A 17,873-nucleotide genomic window follows, 5' to 3' on the forward strand; every position below is an offset into this window, starting at 1 on the left:
GTGAGGAAGCAATCACAAAAGCTGAATATTCCCGGGGTCCCTTGGAGAGGCTCCAAACTGGGAGAGGAGGGGGAGGGCAGGCCAGGGAAAGGCCCAGAGCTCGGTGTGTGAAATGCCAGTTGGAGTGGGAGGGCCTAGAAGTGGAAGGTGAAAAGGGAGTGGTGCGAATGGATGTGAGGAGGAAGGCAGGACAGCGCAGCCCTCAGTCCCCACCCGCCCGGGACAGGAGGTGGCCGGCGGGGCTCGCCCCAACCCCGTCTGCCTTTTGATGCTCAGCCTTAAGCTTCGTCCATCTATACGCCCTTCAGCCGGGGCCTCTGGGGAGAGAGAAAGCGAGAGAGAAAGCGAGAGAGGCAAACGGAGGGGGAAGAAGGAAAAGAGGAGGGAGAAGTGGGGAAGAGGGACTCCGGCTGCGCGCTCCCTCTCCGTTCTTGACAAAGTTGCTCCCCGGGCCTCCTTGACTTCCCGCATCTGGACACGGCGGAGGCCGGGAAGGAAGGGCAAGCGAGGCACCGCCGCCCCACGGTGCGGGGGGGACCGACGAGGACGAGCCGCCGCCGAGTCCCAGGCAGGTCCTGCTGGATGTCAGCGGAGAGATGGCTGTGAGCTCAGCCCGGTGCTCAGTCCTGCCTCTGTGGCTCCTCTGGGGCGCTGCCTGCGCCGCCGCCGCGGCCGGGAACGACCACGCTTTTCCTTTTGACATTGAAGGGAGCTCAGCGGTCGGCAGACAAGACCCGCCCGAGGCCAGCGAGCCCCGCGTGGCTCCCGGAAGCCTGCCGCCTGCTGCCAAGGTACAGTGTCCCTGCCCTTGTCACCCTGCCGCGGCACCTGCGCGCCGCGGTGTGCGGGCGCCACTCTCCCGTCCCTGTCTCTCCCCCACTCTTTCCCTCCCCCATCCGCCTTAAGAGCTTCACCTGCACCAGGTCGGTTGCGAAACTTGAAGAGTTTTACTTGGTTCAGTTGGATTTGGACGTCATGCATTGCGAGTTGAGGCCTTGGAACATGTCACTGTTGAAACTAGCAGAAGTGCATGTGTCCTGTGTCCTCGGAGTGGGGCTGCTTAGACTCTCACCTGAGGCGGCAGTGGCACTTCTGTGACTTTCTGCCACTCGCATGTGCCAGGAGAGTCATTTTTGTCAAGCCACAGCTCCTAATGCATGTGCTCTGTCCCTGGCTTCCTGCTCCTCTGTGATGTTGGGACAATAGAAACAATACTGCGGACCAATCCTTTTGGCATAAATCAAACAGGAGGTTCTCTGCCACGGGGGAGAGTGAGCGAGTGGCTGAGGGTGTTGGGATACTACAAAATCTGTTGGGAAGCTGCAGAGCTGATACTTGAAATAGACGGGAGCCATTATATTCCAGAAGCGAGAAGTTGTGATGAAAATCAAGCCCCATGCCAAAAGTTAAAATGATCAGGATATAATACCGATGATATGGTTATGCAAAGAGCTGCTGTTTGAATACCTTGTAATAGCTTTTATGTTGAAAGCACAACCAAAATATAGAAATTGGGTAAAGGAGAATGAATCCAGACTAAGTGATTTAAGAGTCCCCTGAGCCAAAATGGACAAGAGCGTGTCCAGTGCGTGGGAGATGCTAAGTAGGAGGAAAATGAAGTCACCTAAGTTCATGGGAAAGGAAGGAGCAGTGGACCTAACATCACACACACACACACACACGCACGCACGCACGCACACACACACTATAGCTATGGTTCTAGCAGCTATAGAACCAAAGCAGTCATGTTGATTGACATCATTTCTAACAAGAACTGAAGTCTAGATTATTGCTATTAATCCTACTAATGGTTAGTTGAACGGTAGTTCTTAATTATTATTACCAAAAGAAGGTGCATGAAGATGGTCCTCCTCCAGGAGTAAGCCACACCCATACCCCCCAAAAAAGAGGGAGGGGAGGTAGGGCCAGAGCTTACCAACCTCCCACTGCAGTGCTAAAAGTAACCTCTATGTGAAAGAGGGGGACAGGCTTCTGCTCAGCTTTGTACTCCCAGGAGTGGGGAGAAGCCAGACCAGGAGAGTCACCATTCGGACGGCAGTGCTTCTCCACAGGCTGGGGATTAACCCTCCCAGGGAAGCATTATTTCCACCTGTTGCTTTGAGCATGGAGAGTCTCAGAATGAAATGCCCGAGAGTAGGGTTGCCCTTTTATTAAGATAAAATACAAGACATCTAATTAAATTTGAATTTCAGATAGCAACAAATAGATTTTTTGTATATGTCTCAAATATTGTGCAGGATATATTTACAGTAAAAAAATTACTATTTATCTGAAATTCAAACTTACCTAGGCATTCTGCATTTTTACCTGCTAATTTTAAAGAGATGGACACATATAACTTTTTGCAACACTCAAACCACAAAAAGTAAGAAAATAATTATTTGATTTTCAAGGAAACTTAAATTATTGTGGAGACCCTGAGTGATTTCTTATGTACTTATATGCTCAGTGAAATAATAGGAAGGCCGCACAGCAGAGTGTTTTGGGTGGCAGGCTTTGCACTCTGATGGTCCCAAGTTCAAGTTCCAAATTACCTGCTCCTTAGCTGAGGCAAAGTACAGATGCCAAAATAACAGAGAAAGAAGCTGAGGCTTAGAGAAAGTATTCATGCCTACTTCACACTTCCTAAGGTTACTGTAGAAATTAGCTAAAATATATACAGAAAGAATGCTTAATACAGTACTTGGTATAGCATAAATGCTTTATACGTTCTGAGTGTTACTATTAGTATAAACTACGCAGATGATTAAAAGAAACCCTTATTTGGGAATATTTCTCAGAACATTATTTTTATGGCACTATTTTACTTAATATTACTTTGTCTCTGCTTGTCTATATCTTTCCAACCAGAAAGAATGTCCTATAGTGGGTTAAATTTGTAATACTGTCAGAGTCTAATAGGTCCAGAATGCCAGTTGAGGCTTTTGGTTTAGGAAAACAGAAAGAAGCCATTAGTCATTCCAGAAGGGTCAAAGTATATGAAGTATAAAGGGTGGGATTGGAGTAATTATGTTCCCACTGCATAGTTTCACATAATACCTCCAGTTAGCCTGCAGTCCCATGGCGATGCCAGTGCCCCAGCATTTAGATTTCCCATGCTCTTTATAGCCAATAAGGAGACCATAAACCACATACATTCTGGAATGTAATAACTTAGTAGAGCCAGTTTACTGAATTGGTTCAGGAGACTGTATTTACATCTATAGACAGGGAGAGAATGGGACCATGGACACATATGACACAATATTCGTGGGAGGTTCGAGATGTGGATGGAGGGACATTCTAAAAATACATTTATGTTATTTGACTTGGATTTATATGAATGGTTATTCTTCAATTTCCCTTCAAAGTGAAGGAAGAAAAATACTAAGGCAAGCATGGGGCAGTGGGAGGTGCTTGGCTGATGGCCCTCCAAAGGCTCTCCCAAGCTCCTCAACAGCAAGGTTTGTACCCTCCCCACCCCTGGTTACTCAGCTCTGAACACGGACCCCGGTTTCCTGCACTGCGGTGCCCACTGTGAGTTAGGGAATCAAAGACTTCAAATGCACACTGAATAAAAGAATGAGGAACACTGGCCGACCAAGAAAGAAGGTCCCTCCTTTCCTTCTCAAGCCCAAACATCCCCCAGGATGCAAAGAGTTTGAAGAGAGTAGCACCCACCAGTAACTTTGTGCTAATGGGTAGGATTTTCCCACCTTCTGATTTTTTATAAACAATTTCCTGAGTCCATTATTGCTGAGTTTATGGCAAAAACAATGATTCTCAGTAGGTGGGGGGTGGGCAAAGGGGAAACTGGGTACTTTCAAAAAAGCATATTCACTATTCTAATATTTTACATTTAAGAAAAGAAAATTTTGATTTTATCATACCCACTCTAGCAAGTAAAACTAGGCAAAAGTCCTCTTAACCAATAGGGATATGCAAAAGAACTGGAGGGGGTACAGGGATGGAGACAGAACAGTCCCCAAGGAGAGGGTGTCAGAAAGTCCTTGGCAGGAAGGACAGTCTTGTCTGTCAAAAAGAAGCAGGCATTATATAAGGTCAAGAACACGAGGTTAGAGGTTGCCACTGCGTGGCTGGGAAGAAGTCCCACACAGAGACTCAGCAGAGTTGGGGTGGGGGGGCTCCGCTGGTGGGGCAGAGGGGGGGTGAGGGGGTCAAGTGTTGTTACTGCCTTTGGGAGATAATTGAGAAATTAAGGCAAATAAATGACAATATTGAGCGAACTTCTCTCAGAGAGGAAAACGGGAATTTACCTCCTGGTAACCTGACTGGGATTTGTTGTTGTTAGCTGCGCTAGGAGAAAATCAATGCCTCATGCACCGCATGTGCAAAGGTACCCTGCCCTGGACACACTTACTTGCTGGCTTTTAAAAAGCACTATGAACTAGACTCATTCTGAGTAACTTGTCTTCTAGACTTTTATTGCTGGTACATTTTCCTGTGCTCCAATATAATGAGTGCCTTGCCACGAAAGGATTGCTGTATGTTTATTAAAAGGCAGCTTAGATCTCTTTGACTATCTTCATTCCTTTTCCTTATCTTGGGCTCTTACATTGAAAAATGGCCCCATTGGGCACCTGGGTGGCTCAGTGGGTTAAGCCTCTGCCTTTGGCTCAGGTCATGATCTCAGGGTCCTGGGATCGAGCCCCACATCGGGCTCTCTGCTCGGTAGGAAGCCTGCTTCCCCCTCCCTCTCTGCCTGCCTCTCTGCCTACTTGTGATCTCTCTCTCTGTCAAATAAATAAATAAAATCTAAAAAAAAAAAAAAAGAAAGTAAGGAAGGAAGAAAGAAAGAAAAGTAAAGAAAAATGGCCCCATTGAATCACATTAAGTCACTGGCCTGGGTCATCATTCTATACTGGGGTTCAACGGTGCATTTAGGCAACGTGAATCCCCACATGCAGCCATTAATCCCTTCACTCAGTATCATCCAACAAACAGGTTTGGAGCCCTACCCCGTACAGAGCAAAAAGTAGGCACTGGGAAGGGCAGAAAGAAGGCAGAGTCATCTCCCTACCATCAGGGAGGAAGCAATCATAGAAAGAAAAATATGTACACAGCCACTCTATAAAGCAGAAGGAGTTAATAATCTGTAAGATTGGCTAGAAATGGAAGGCCATGGGGGTAATGGGGAAAAAGATTACTCTTGAGTCAGATCAGTAGGACATAGTCGCCTACTCACCAAATACCAAAGAAGGTTCCTGGGAAACATTATTTTAGAAGGACTAAATATAGTAGTGGCAGTAGTAATAATAATAGCATGGCTTGTGGCACACGCTCATTGAGTATTTCCCAAGTGCCATACACCAGTCTAAGCTTTCTCCATGAGTTATGTTGTTTTAAAACCTGCTAACAACTCAACGGGACTTGTATAGTTACTGTTTTATTTTGCAAACATGGAAACTGAGGCACAGAGCATTTGCCCAGGTACGCTACCTGGTAAGTGCCGCAGCTAGTAAGGAGTTTATAAAAGTAATTCATCTGTACAAGAGTATCTAGGAAAAAAGTGGTTAGGTAACTAGAACTATCTGTAGGCATAATTTCAGTAAACATTTTGGGAATTTCTTAAAATAAAGATATATAAAATGCCATTCAAAGACTATTTGTGCAATGCTTGCTAGATGAGTAGTGTATGTTGCATAAAATTTTAGGATTACCAAAGAACTGAGATAACTTCCTTTTCTGGAGCAGTCTGATAGCTACTTTTTAAACTACTCATATAGGAAAGACAAAAAAATGTTCCTGATTTCTACAATGTCCCATAAAACTACATGTATTATCTTTTGTAATACTCATTAGTGAAATTTATACCCATTTTATAGATGACCAAATTAAGATTTGGAGATGGTTTAGTACCTTGTCCAAGGTTTCTAAATCCCATTCTCTTTTTCCAGCATATCCCTGAGTCTCCCTTCTAGATTTTTTTTTAACTCTAGAGTTTTCTTGTATTCCATTTTCCTTTTATAAGTATATTCTAGTGTGTTTCCTCTACATGATGCTCGTTTACGTTAGAAGCTCCTGATTTAGATTAATAGGGAGAGAATTCAGAACAGCACCACCTACAGGAATATATATGGCCTATCTTACAGAATTTTTATTAAAAAGCTGGAAAATAAATTCCATTTGCTGTAGTTCCAGAGTTCTTGGATTTAACCATAAGTTTTGCTTGTTTGTTTGTTTGTTTTATTGTGGTAAAATATCTATAACATAAACTTTTCATTTTAACCATTTTTAAGCAGCGTTAGGTACTTTCACACTGTTATGCAATCATTACCACCATACATCTCCAAAACTTTTTCATCTTCCTAAACTGAAACTCAATACCCATTAAACAATAACTCCCCATACCCTCTTCCCCAGACCCTGGCAACCATCATGGCACTTTCTGTTTCTATGAATATTACAATAATAGATACTTTGTGTAGGTGGAACCTACAATATTTGTTCTTTTGTGCCTGGCTTATTTCACTTACCATCATGTCTTTAAGGTTCATCCGTGTTGTAGTGTGTGTCCTAAATTTCATCACTTTTTAAGGCTGAAGAATACTCTACCTTATGTACAGATCATACTTTGCTCACCCATTTATCTGTTGAGGGACATTTGGGTTGCTTCTAGCTTTCAGCTTCTGTGAATAGTGTCGCTCTATCCATTGGCGTACACATACTTGTTTTGGGTTTCTGCTTTCCGTTTTTTGGGGCATATACCCAGAAGTGGAAACACTGATCGTATGGTTCAGGAAAAAAACTAAAACTTGGATTCTTATAGAGGCCAGGAAAAACATTATTGGGCAGTGAAAGGAACACACCCTGGGATTGACTAAGGCCAAAGGAACAGGAGAAGGGTTGTCTCATCCAGAAAGACAGCCACCTCTATGTTGCCAGGTCTTCTGTTATTTTGTTTGTTTTTGTTTTTTGTTTTTTTTTTCCCCAAGAGAAAACAGAATCTGGATTCTTAGGTAAAACTGCTGACTCAATTTTTTTTTAAATACCTTGTGGGGGGGTGCCTGGGTGGCTCAGTGGATTAAGCCTCTGCCTCCAGCTCAGGTCATGATCTCAGGGTCTTGGGATCGAGCCCCGTGTCGGCTCTCCGCTCGGCGGGGAGCCTGCTTCCCCCTTTCTCTCTGCCTGCTGCTCTGCCTGGTCGTGATCTCTCTCTCTCTCTGCATCAAATAAATAAAATCTTTAAAAATAAATAAATAAATAAATACCTTGTGGGATGTACATCTGATGGCCCCATTCAGCCCAAGGGCTGTTTATTTGCAGTCTCTGCTTAACAACATTTGAAATTCACCTTTCATCAAAGGTACAATGTGGGCGTCTAGCCAGACAGATGTGCTATGAATTCAACTCCACTACCTCTAGCTGTTTGACTGAACAAATTAGTCCATCCTTCAGAGGCTCAGCTTGTTTGATTGTCGAATGAACAGAAATGTATTTGCCTTGCAAGTCTGTTAAAGTAAAATGTGTGAGCTGTCTCCCAAAGTCTGCCTTTGTTCCCTGTCTCTTCGGCACCTCTGTCCTCACTTCTTTTCTTCCACTATTTTTACCTATCTGCAAGTTAAGATTTGTTTTATCAGTTTGTTTTTATCTAAATTTGTGCTTCTTTATCTAAATTTGATTACTTCTAGCTTTTCCTTACAAACGTGCTGATTATCCAACACTGGAGAAGAAGGAGACTGTAGTTTAACTTTTATAATTTTTGTATCCCTAATGATTCTGTAAACATACCCTTTCATATGGTGACTAACATAGCATAATAAAAAAAAAATTTTTTAAGAAAAAAAAATTAAATAAATAATTTAAATAAAATTAACATAGCCTTTCATCAGTGATAGGATGATCTGAGCAGTAAAGAGAAATGAATGAGTTTTTCTAAAGCCCCCTCAAAGCTAAACAAAAACCCCATCATTGCTATGACAAGGTCTTTTTTTTTTTCTTTCACCATTAAATTCTCAAATCTGATTTGTCATAGGTTTTTGAAATATGTAATGCTAAAAACACTTCTCTCCTTTTGGGTTTTTCCTTTCTCCAAGTAACCATATAAATACAATGATGACCAGACATAATTTTGAGGCATTTGATTGATTAGAAACCATTAAAATCAGACTACCAGTACATTATTGAGTTCCAAAAGTTGGCATTTCCAAACAATGACTTATTTGTTTTCTGGAACCAGTAAATCTGCTGGTTCATTGAGATGTAGTGACCACAGAGAAGTGTATTTAAATATCTACTCCAGCATTTGCTGAAGAGAAGCATTCTTTTTTCAACTGTTTTCTTTTTTGCTCCTAATGTGGTAAAGTTAAATTCTGGGAAATGGTTTACTAAGGGGAAGCTTAGCCACAGATGTTTGTAATTCCAACTTAAGTTTCCCATCAAAGTCTTAATGAAATTCAGCTGCCAGCAGCTCAGCTCTGAATCTGAGTCTTTTTATCATGAGAAATTTGGGGAAAATAGCATTCCAAGGTTGAATGGTAGTGGGAAAACGTCCATATTCAAGCCCAAATCCCCTGCATAAAGAAAAAAAAAAATACGTAAGGAAACAAATTCTGTTTTCCAAAAAGAGGAGAGAGGAGTGGTCAGACATAATTTGAGTAATATGCAATTTGACCCTCTCTTCACTTCCAGGACTTTCTTAGTTTGTGTGTTGTGTTTTGGAAGAAGCTAAAGATTCAGTGTTTACCTAAGTGGAGTGGAGTACCTACATTAATGGCTCCATGAGAACTGATGCGCTGGAGAGATCTCATACCACCAACAGCTGCATGAGCACAGATCTCTCGCAGACCAGACCAGTAATTCACGTCGTATACTCCAGCTAAAAGGACCCTTGTGTGCAGTGTAGGCTTTGTGCATGTGTGTTTATTTTGAAATCATGCCCTCCATTAGTTGAAGTGGTATGATTACTTTAAAGGAAATTAGGGAGTCTAGAGATCAGAAATGTCTTCAGTAAAACTGGCCTCAGAGGTGACTGGGTACATGCAGTCATGTTGTCTGTTTACACAGTGAATTGCAACGTGTCCTTCTGCACTACACACAGCTCTGTAAAGCCAAAGGAATGTGTACTAGAGACTCCGGCAGAAGGCAAGAGAAACGCCTGATGAGCCTCAGACCGTGGGACACTAGGGCTATGAAACCCTCTAGAATGACAGCAAGAGCCAGAACACACATTGGGGATCCGTGGCTTAAGACTGTGGCTGGACTCTCTTCCACAGTAGTTATTCCGCGATGCCTTTCAAGCTTCAAGGCCACACAGGGTATGTTTCCCCCTTAAGGAACAGTGATACGATTTGACAAGCTAAGAGTGCCCTAAATGTAACCTCTCTTCCTGCTGAAATGCCATGAGTCCTGGGAGCGGCAGAGTGATTCTGTCATCTGTGATTCTGTCAATTCCCGGGCACAGGTGAGGTGCCAAACGCGTGTTATTTGGAGACTGAACAGAGTCTGAATGCCTGGAGATGAGCCAGTGTTTGCGGTGCATGAATAATTGCCTCATTCTGTATTGTTCCCTTGGAACTGTTGTCTGTCATGATCAATGCCAGGAGACACCGTGCAATTCCAGCTATAAGAGTCAAGCCCGAAAGCCCCTACTGCAGCCCAGAATTCAGCATAAAGGAGGCCTGTGTGAATGCAGAGCCAGTGGTGTTTATTATTGGATGGATAACTCTCTTCTACCTTGCGGTGCAAACCGTAAATATCAAAGAGATCATAGAACGTTAGAGCTACAAAGAGAGTTTAGAGATTCGGCCTTCTCATTTTGGAGATAAGGAAACGGAGTCTTGGGTGAGAGGCAGTTGAGGATAAAATGCTCATTCATTAGCAGCAGTGGCAGGAGCTCTGTCTCTGACTTCCAGCCTTATACTCTTTGAAATTGTTTCAATAGACTTGATATATATATGTATATCATATATATCTATATATATCTTAAAGATATGCATATCTTTAAGAGAAAAATTGTTTGCTTCTAATATACTATTATTCACTTTACTCTTTATGGTTTCTATTTATAAGAGAAATGGTCTGTAGGAGAGTCTCATGGAATTCAGTGTAGTGGGATAAGTCCTGGAATGTAAGTCTGGAACCAACTATTCTGCTTCTTGGCTGTGCCACCAACAACCAGATCACCTCACCTTTACCAGTTAGAGGAACCTGGACAAGTCCCTTCACCTCCTGGGTCCTCAATGTCTACAGTTAAAAAAAAGTAAATCAAAATAAGCAAACAAAAACAAGGTCATTTCTAACAACAAAATTCTAGAATTATCTCATAAATAGATCAGAACTTATGCTAGTTGAGAGGAAGCTGGCTTAAGCAAAGAATCACTCAGAGTCACAATGGCTGTCCTAGTTAGAACCCCAAGTCTGAGGAGCCTAGAGCCTGAGGGAAACACAGGGTCCTGATCTGGGGGTGGGGGTAGGGAGGCTTTGGTGGGTCTTTCTCCTGCTTCCTAACAACTCCATGTGTGGGTCTAAGAGTGGCCGCAGGACAGAGCACCAGCCCAGCCGCAGTCAGTCATGAGACTTTCCAAGGTGACATACCGAGGTCCGATGAATGCCAGTGGTCCCCCACACCTAGGTTCCTGCGTGTTGCCACCTGCCCCATCCAGACCCTTCAGGATGACCCTAAACTGAAACTCTACACAGAGACACAGGAAGGATGACATTGGAAGAAACAAGGGACATGGAGAAGGGTGGGGGAGGCCTATGTCCTCGCATCTCGTAACAGTTAAGGGACACGTGACTAAGTCCAGAGAGGAGAATGTATTTTCACTCAGTGCCAAAGGAAAGGAAAGTTGACGATGGACTCTTGATTCGTTGTAAACATCAGCTGAAATCACTGGGTCACTGGTGCATAGCACAGCTGTCGACCCAGTCTTCACCATCAGGTCAAGAGGAAGCCTGACTTGATAACCTGCTCTAGGCCGGGCAGAACGTGACCTTTGGAAGCAAATATTTTCAGGGACCTTTCTGAAAGTCAGAATCACCAGGGTGTGAGGGACCGTGGTGGGTAAACGCCCTCGTGGTGGCTGGCTTCGGGGAACAGGGGTCTTGGGGGGTGGGGGAACAGGCATCCAGATCACTGTAACCCAAAGTGCGGCCCGAGGAAGGCGGCATCAGGCCATGGAGCCTGGCCTTGGGGCTGCTGACTCTCAGTTGCACCCCAGAATCCTAACCGCATTTTCACCAGACCCCCAGGTTGTTCCTGCGCACATGAAGGTAGGAGATGTGGAGCCTCTCAAAGGCAGCTGGGCTTGAATTTTAATGGACTTAGAGGAAATTGAGAATCCAGAAAAGGGAAGGTTTTTTCATGTAACTACGGGGAGGCCTAAAATAGAAACCCAGATCAGGGCTGCGTGAGGCTAGGAAGAGGGCTCACAGCCCACACAGGTAGCCCCTGCCCTGAAACGCTGCCCTATAGAATAAAAAACAAGTTCAAAGCCAAGGGCTGTTTCTGGGAATGCGGAGAAGCTGAAACCGTGGCCCACACACCATTAGGTGCTCAGGAAAGGGTTTTATGAACTGATAGGGAAGGTTGCCTACTTCCCGACACCCTTAGCCTAGAAACGGGACCCTGGAGACTCTTTATCCTTGAGGGAAAGGGAGGGGAGGCAGGGGAAGAATTTACTTGTTGTGTCATCTGTTTCAAAATAGGGTGTTGCTCAGACTCTTCAGGAAATAGTGGAATTGTAATGTTCCCCTTGCTGATAAAGGAAGCTTTCTAATTCAGGATAATGTGTCTTCAGGGAGTGAGAAGTGTGGTCTTTGTCGTAGGCTAGAAAGATGCTGTTCAGAGACACGGTAGAGCTAGTTCCACTAAATGAAAATTGTCAAGACTAATGCTCCAGCAGATCCTTTCCTACAGGGACTAAGATCTGCAGGGAAGGGCTCTTGAGAAGGGCTCTGTGTCTCTCCTGTATCAGACGGGGCATCTGCCTCCTCCTAGAAGAATCCTGATCTCCTCAATGCAGCTTCAGCCCCGAGGGGGGATGTTTTATAAAAGCCATGAGCCCCTTCATGACAGCTAGCTGGCTGATTTCAAAGATTCTTTTAGCTTAACTCTTAAGCATTTGATTAGCACTTACTGTGTCCTAGGCATTGTTTGAGGCATTTTATGTGTATTATTAATTCATTTATTCCTCATAACGTAAGGAAGAAGACACTACCATTAGTACCATTTGACACACAGGGAAACTGAGTCACCTAGAAGTTGATTAACTTGTTCCAGATCACAGCTTAGAATCTGACTCCAACTTCACCATCTTTATCCTATACCGACCTTCTGACATCAGTGTTTCTAAATCTCAGAGTACCGACAGCAACTCAATTAAGAAGGGTCCCAGCATCATCCAGGAATGCCAGAGAGGTCTTAGTAGTTGTCAGGTCTATAAAGAATACGTAAATTACTGGTATGTGTATATTTTGGATTTTTTTTTTTTTTTTTTTTTTTTTAGTTAGAAAGTAAACTGACATCATCACTTCAGTAACAATGACAGGTTCTTCTTTGGACATAATAGAAATAAAAATTGACATAATTTCTGAATATGTACGTTTTCATGTTTCACCAGCTATGCGAAGCATTGATCATTTCAGTGGGATCCTGAGTTTACCTTGCGGATCTACAACAGAAAAGAACTTGGTAGAAGGATAAGGCAAGAAACCGAAATGTGGTAAAAGCAGGACCTGGGAGGAAATGACTAGAAGAACTAGGTCAGTCATAGAAAACCAAGTGAAGGTTTAGAAACAGTTTACCTTTTAAAATTTTTCATTATAAATGGCAATATTAAAAAGGAGTTTAGCAACAGAAAGGATTCAAATCAGACCTAAAAGAAACATGGGCTATTAACTCCTTTCCTAGAAAACAACATGTCTGAAAAAAGGGAGTTATTCATTCAGCACGAAAGGTTTAAGAACCAAGTGCTGAGAACACTATCAAGCCACGGACGGGTCCATCTGGAACAGACCCTGGTGGTCTCTGCCTTCCTGGACTAGGAGAAGAGCTGTATTAGTAGTCACGGGAAATGCGTTGTTACCCTGGGAGAACGGAAGGTACAACATTAGTGTCCCCCCAGATTTTCATACTCAAGAATGTCTACTCTTTCTCCTATTCCTCTGGCCTCATGTTTTGAAATAGGTTGCCTGTTGTATTCGTTTTCTAGAGCTGCCATAACAAAATACCATGGACTGGAAGGCTTACATAATAGAAACTTATTTTCTCACAGCTCTGGAGGCCAGAAGTCCAAGATCAAGCGGCCATCAGGGTTAGTTTATGGTAAATCCTCTCTTCCTAGTTCACAAGTGGCCACCTTCTCTCTGGCGCCTCGCCTGCCCTTTATTCTGTGGATGTGCAGAGAGGGAGAGAGCTCTCTAGGGTGTCTTCCTCTTGCATAAAGGCACCAGTCTGTCAGGCCTTACCCTTAAGACCTTAGATAACCTTTATTACCTTCCAATGGGCCCTATCTCTACACAGAGTCACATTGGGCATTAGAGCATCAACATAGGACTTCGCAGGAGACATAATTGAGTCCACAACACCTACCAAGTGAAGTGTGCTAAGCAATAACTAATTGTTAATGGGACAAATTACTTAATAACTTCAAAAGAGAGCTTCTGATAAAAGAAGATAATCAGTATTACATTCAGCCAAAAGCATAAACACACACAAAAATTTCCCATTTCGTATTAGTTGTACATGTCTTATGAGTGTGTCATAATTAATGTTAAGTAGATATTTTGAAATAAGGAAATAGTATGTCAGGCTCTATATTGCCATCTTGCATGCCTTAGGTGTCCAAGGACTTTTGATTGATCAGCCTCAATATCTTGGCTCTCTTATTTTTAGAAAAGTTCCTGCTACTTCAGTGAGTACCATGTATGTCACCAAGACAAATAAAACACAGTCGAGGAGATGAAACAAGTACACCAGTAGTATAATACAGCAAAATTGATATGTTACAAAAACTCTTCAAGGGTATAAAAGAAAGAATCATTCCTGGTGGGAAGCTCACAGGTGACATCATGGGAGAGCTGGCCTTTGAGTTAAATCTTTTTTTTTTTTTTTTTTAAAGATTTTATTTATTTGTCAGAGAGAGAGAGTACACACAAGCAGGCAGAGAGGCAGGCAGAGAGAGAGGAGGAAGCAGGCTCCCCGCCGAGCAAGGAGCCCGATGCGGGACTCGATCCCAGGACCCCAGGATCATGACCTGAGCCGAAGGCAGTGGCTTAACCCACTGAGCCACCCAGGCGTCCCCTTTGAGTTAAATCTTAAAACTGAGGGAAATTCAAGGGGAGGGCACAGGATGAGTAAAGACAAAAGACGTGGGTTTCTTCTAGAAAAGACATAGAGTCTCAGCTGGTAGGACTACACAACAGGGAGCCATTGAAGATTGAAGAGTAGAAAAGAAAATCCATGAGAGTTGTGCTTCCAGATCAACATTAATCTGGAAATAGGCTATTGGATACATTGGACAGGATACATTCTGACTCCGAGAGTCTGGAGTCAGAATCGCCTTTGTTGTGCATTGGTAATGATCCAGGAGAGAGCGAGAAGGGCCTGGATTTGAATGGCGGCTGTAGTCCGAAAAGGACAGAATAGATGCTGCGGTCATTGCAGAGATTCTATGATGATGAATGTTTGCTGTATGTTTGGAGAGCAAGAGTGAGAGGGAAGTCAGAGGTGCTGCTCATGTTTGTAGAGATGCATTACATCAGGGGAAGAAAATCTCTGTGAAGACGTTTTAACATAAGACCTACTACAACAGTGACTTTCAAGCTGAGACTTTACCAAAATGCCCTGGGTATAATTTGGGGGGAGGGAAGTTGGGGCTTTGATTCCTTCGGCCGGAGCATCTTCTTTTTTTTTTTTTTTAAATCTGTTTTATAGGTGAATTCCACACGATATTTCACAGGGAACAAAAAAGGAGACTGCTACTCTAACATGTTTGAGAATCACTTGGCTGAGGGCTCCCACGCTGATATTCCAAAGCATGACAGTTCTCCAAAATGTTATCCCAAATCTTGTTCCCATCCATGTCTCCTATGCCGCTGCCCAATGGTGCACACACCTGCCTCGGGGCCGGCCAGCCTGCTGCTTGTGCAGAACCCCTGACCTGCTGGCTCCTCCAGAAGCAGCCTGCTGAACGATCAGGAGCTCGAAATCTCCAAACAATTGATACTCCTCTGAGGGTTATTTTTATGCTTCCTGTTCCTTGTCTGAATATATTTTTGGCCCCTTCTTAGGAAATAAGGAAATTCCTCTGTTGTCTCGGTTATTACCTGGGGCTGCTGAGGAAAACAAACAAAGGAGTTTTGGAAAGAGGATACGGTGGTAGTGAGGAGACCAGCGAACTGGTATCTTTTGATCCTCACAGGAATGGTCAGATGTTTGCTCGGCTGCTTTTTTTTTTTTAATCCAATTATTCCATTGCCATAAACATCATCTTTTTCCAAACTACAGTTTCTAACCTACACTCTGAGCTTAAAAAAAGATGGTTCTTACTTAGTCTTATTATTCCCTCCCTCCACACACTATTGGACCCATCTGTGCTCCTTTGTCTCCAAAGGTCAAAATGCCTCCACATGAATGTTATGTTTATGAAAAGGGAGAAAAACAAATGTTAAAAACGTACTTTATCTACACTTTATCACTTGATTAAAAATAGTGATACCTTAAGAATTTCACAGTGTCATGAAGGCAAACTTCAGCCTGTTTTGTTTAGGACGTATATGCAGAACATGGAGGGAGAATTGATCTTCCAATGAGTTAGGAAAGCTCTCTGTATCTCTCATCCCATAACTTCAAGAGTTCGGCTTTTAAAAAGCTATTGATAGGGGCGCCTGGGTGGTTCAGTCGGTTAGGCCACTGCCTTCGGCTCAGGTCATGATCCTAGGGTCCTGGGATCGAGCCCCACATCAGGTTCCTTGCTGAGCAGGGAGACTGCTTCTTCCCTTCCTGCCATTCCCCTGCTTGTGTTTGCTCTCTCGCTCTCTCGCTCTCTCGTCCTCTCTCTCTCTGTCAAATAAATAAATAAGCTTAAAAAATAAATAAAAATAAAAACTTATTGATATTAGGGGCATCTGGCTGGCTCAGTCAGAGGAATGTGAGACTCTTGATCTTGGGGTCATGAGTTCAAGCCTCACATTGGGTGTAGAGATTACAAAGAAAAATAAATAAGCTTAAAAAAAAGGCTATTGATAGAGGACAGATGTTATTCACAACTGCCATGTATTGGATTTCCAATGACTACTAAGTCAAATAAAAAATAATGTTAACACTGACAAAGCTTCCATGGTTTACTAGGCTTATCCCTACATATTTCCACCTTTATTCCTTGCAGCCATGTTACAAACCAGGCAGGCCAGGCATTACTGATCTAATTTACAGAAACATGGAGATGTCAAATGATTTTTCCAAAGCGTCATAGCAATGAACCTTACTGAGGCCAAAGAAAATTTTATACAATTATAGACTGTGGAGATGGAAGAGCCTAGGAATCATTAAACCGCTAATGTCATTGAAAGAGAAGGAAACCAGAGCCAAAACTTGAGTCACTTCCTCAAGGTCCCACACCAGGTTTCTAGACCTGGGGCCAGAACTAAGTTTTCTGACCCTTGGAACAGTCCTCTTGTCCTGCACCAAAGCATGGATGCCATCACCAGAACCAAGACGAGGGATGAGGAACACCTGGTGACCCGTGAGTCGGGACATGAAAGTTGCTGGATCAGACAAAAGCATATCCGTGTTTACTTTCTTATTATGTCTTATGCCACCACATATGCCTTAGTCCTGAGTAATTTAAGTACTATAATATTAGAAGTTCTCTTGGGCTTTTGATCATGGTACTTATCCCAATTTTGAATTTAATTTATAACCATATCATTCATACCTTTTCTTTCATTTCAGAGATTTTTGCCTCATTGGGCTTTTGGCCCCTTAAATTATCACCTGTGCTTAGAAAGAAGTCTTTCAAGTGCAAGATTTCAGAATTTCTGGCTAGCGTTTTCTGATGGTCATAAAAAATAAACAGCACATCCTGGATCTTAAAAGGAAGAAAGAAAGAAAGAAAAAAAAGATCTATTTCAAAAATGAACAATGACCCTTTTGTTTCAAAACAATTGAAGAGCTAATTTTTAAAATTCCCCGACCACATCGTGTCTGCCATTCCCCCTGCAACAAGATCATCATTCAGGTTTCCACATGACTTTAAGAAATTCCCCTGTCATGAAATAAAACAATAGTAACATGAGAAATTAACAAGGAAAATGAAATGTGGGAGAGCACCGAAGTGCTCTCCTCTGGCAGTCACACCCCCAGAACCTGCCCAGTCCGCTTTGGAACAGTTGAGAGTTTCAGCCTCCCCACTTCATTAATACCCGTTTTTCAAATAAAGTCTGCCAATGTCCAGCAGAACTGCAGTTGGTGAAATCCAGGGACTGTCCTATGTGTGGTATCTGCTCTGATGTGCCCTGACTCTAATAACGAGTGTTTCAGGGGTTGGAGCAGCACCTGTGGTCAGCAAAATAGGAGTGTGTACGGGAGGCAGGACAGTTCGTAACTGCTGCCCACTCTGTGGTCCGTTTTCCAAATGGCGGGTGCTGTCATCCCACGTCTTCTCCCCTGGTCTTTGATGTGAGGAGGAGCCTCAGTATGGTGAGAGTGATACTGTATTTAAGGTGATACAAATATTTTTGTAGGGTTAGAGTAATAATCTTTATGGGGGAAGTATAATGCTCTTTGTAGGGTGTTAAAAATCTCTTGGTTTTATTGAAGGGGTGGATTCTTCTTACTCTCAAAGAGTATTTGTGATGATTTTGTCAGGTGAAGCATATTTTTCCTGTGACCTGTGACCTGTGTCAAA

General features: G+C 43.1%; 1 protein-coding gene across 2 annotated transcripts in view; it reads left to right on the forward strand.

Annotated features, from left to right (window-relative positions):
- Positions 1-224: 224 nt before the first annotated feature.
- Positions 225-17,873, forward strand: part of LOC111158255 (laminin subunit alpha 4) — a 145,199-nt gene continuing 127,550 nt past the window's right edge. Inside the window, exon 1 of one of the 2 annotated variants that reach the window (XM_022520164.1) lies at positions 225-791. In XM_022520164.1, coding sequence (XP_022375872.1) covers positions 597-791 — 195 coding nt within the window. In that variant the 5' untranslated portion in view covers positions 225-596. The remainder of the gene's footprint in view (positions 792-17,873) is intronic. The other variant, XM_022520165.1, reaches the window with a different exon arrangement.

Source organism: Enhydra lutris, unplaced genomic scaffold (genome assembly GCF_002288905.1).
Source record: "Enhydra lutris kenyoni isolate GAN:26980312 unplaced genomic scaffold, ASM228890v2 scaffoldscaffold58, whole genome shotgun sequence".
In the NCBI taxonomy this organism is placed as follows: Eukaryota; Metazoa; Chordata; class Mammalia; order Carnivora; family Mustelidae; genus Enhydra; species Enhydra lutris.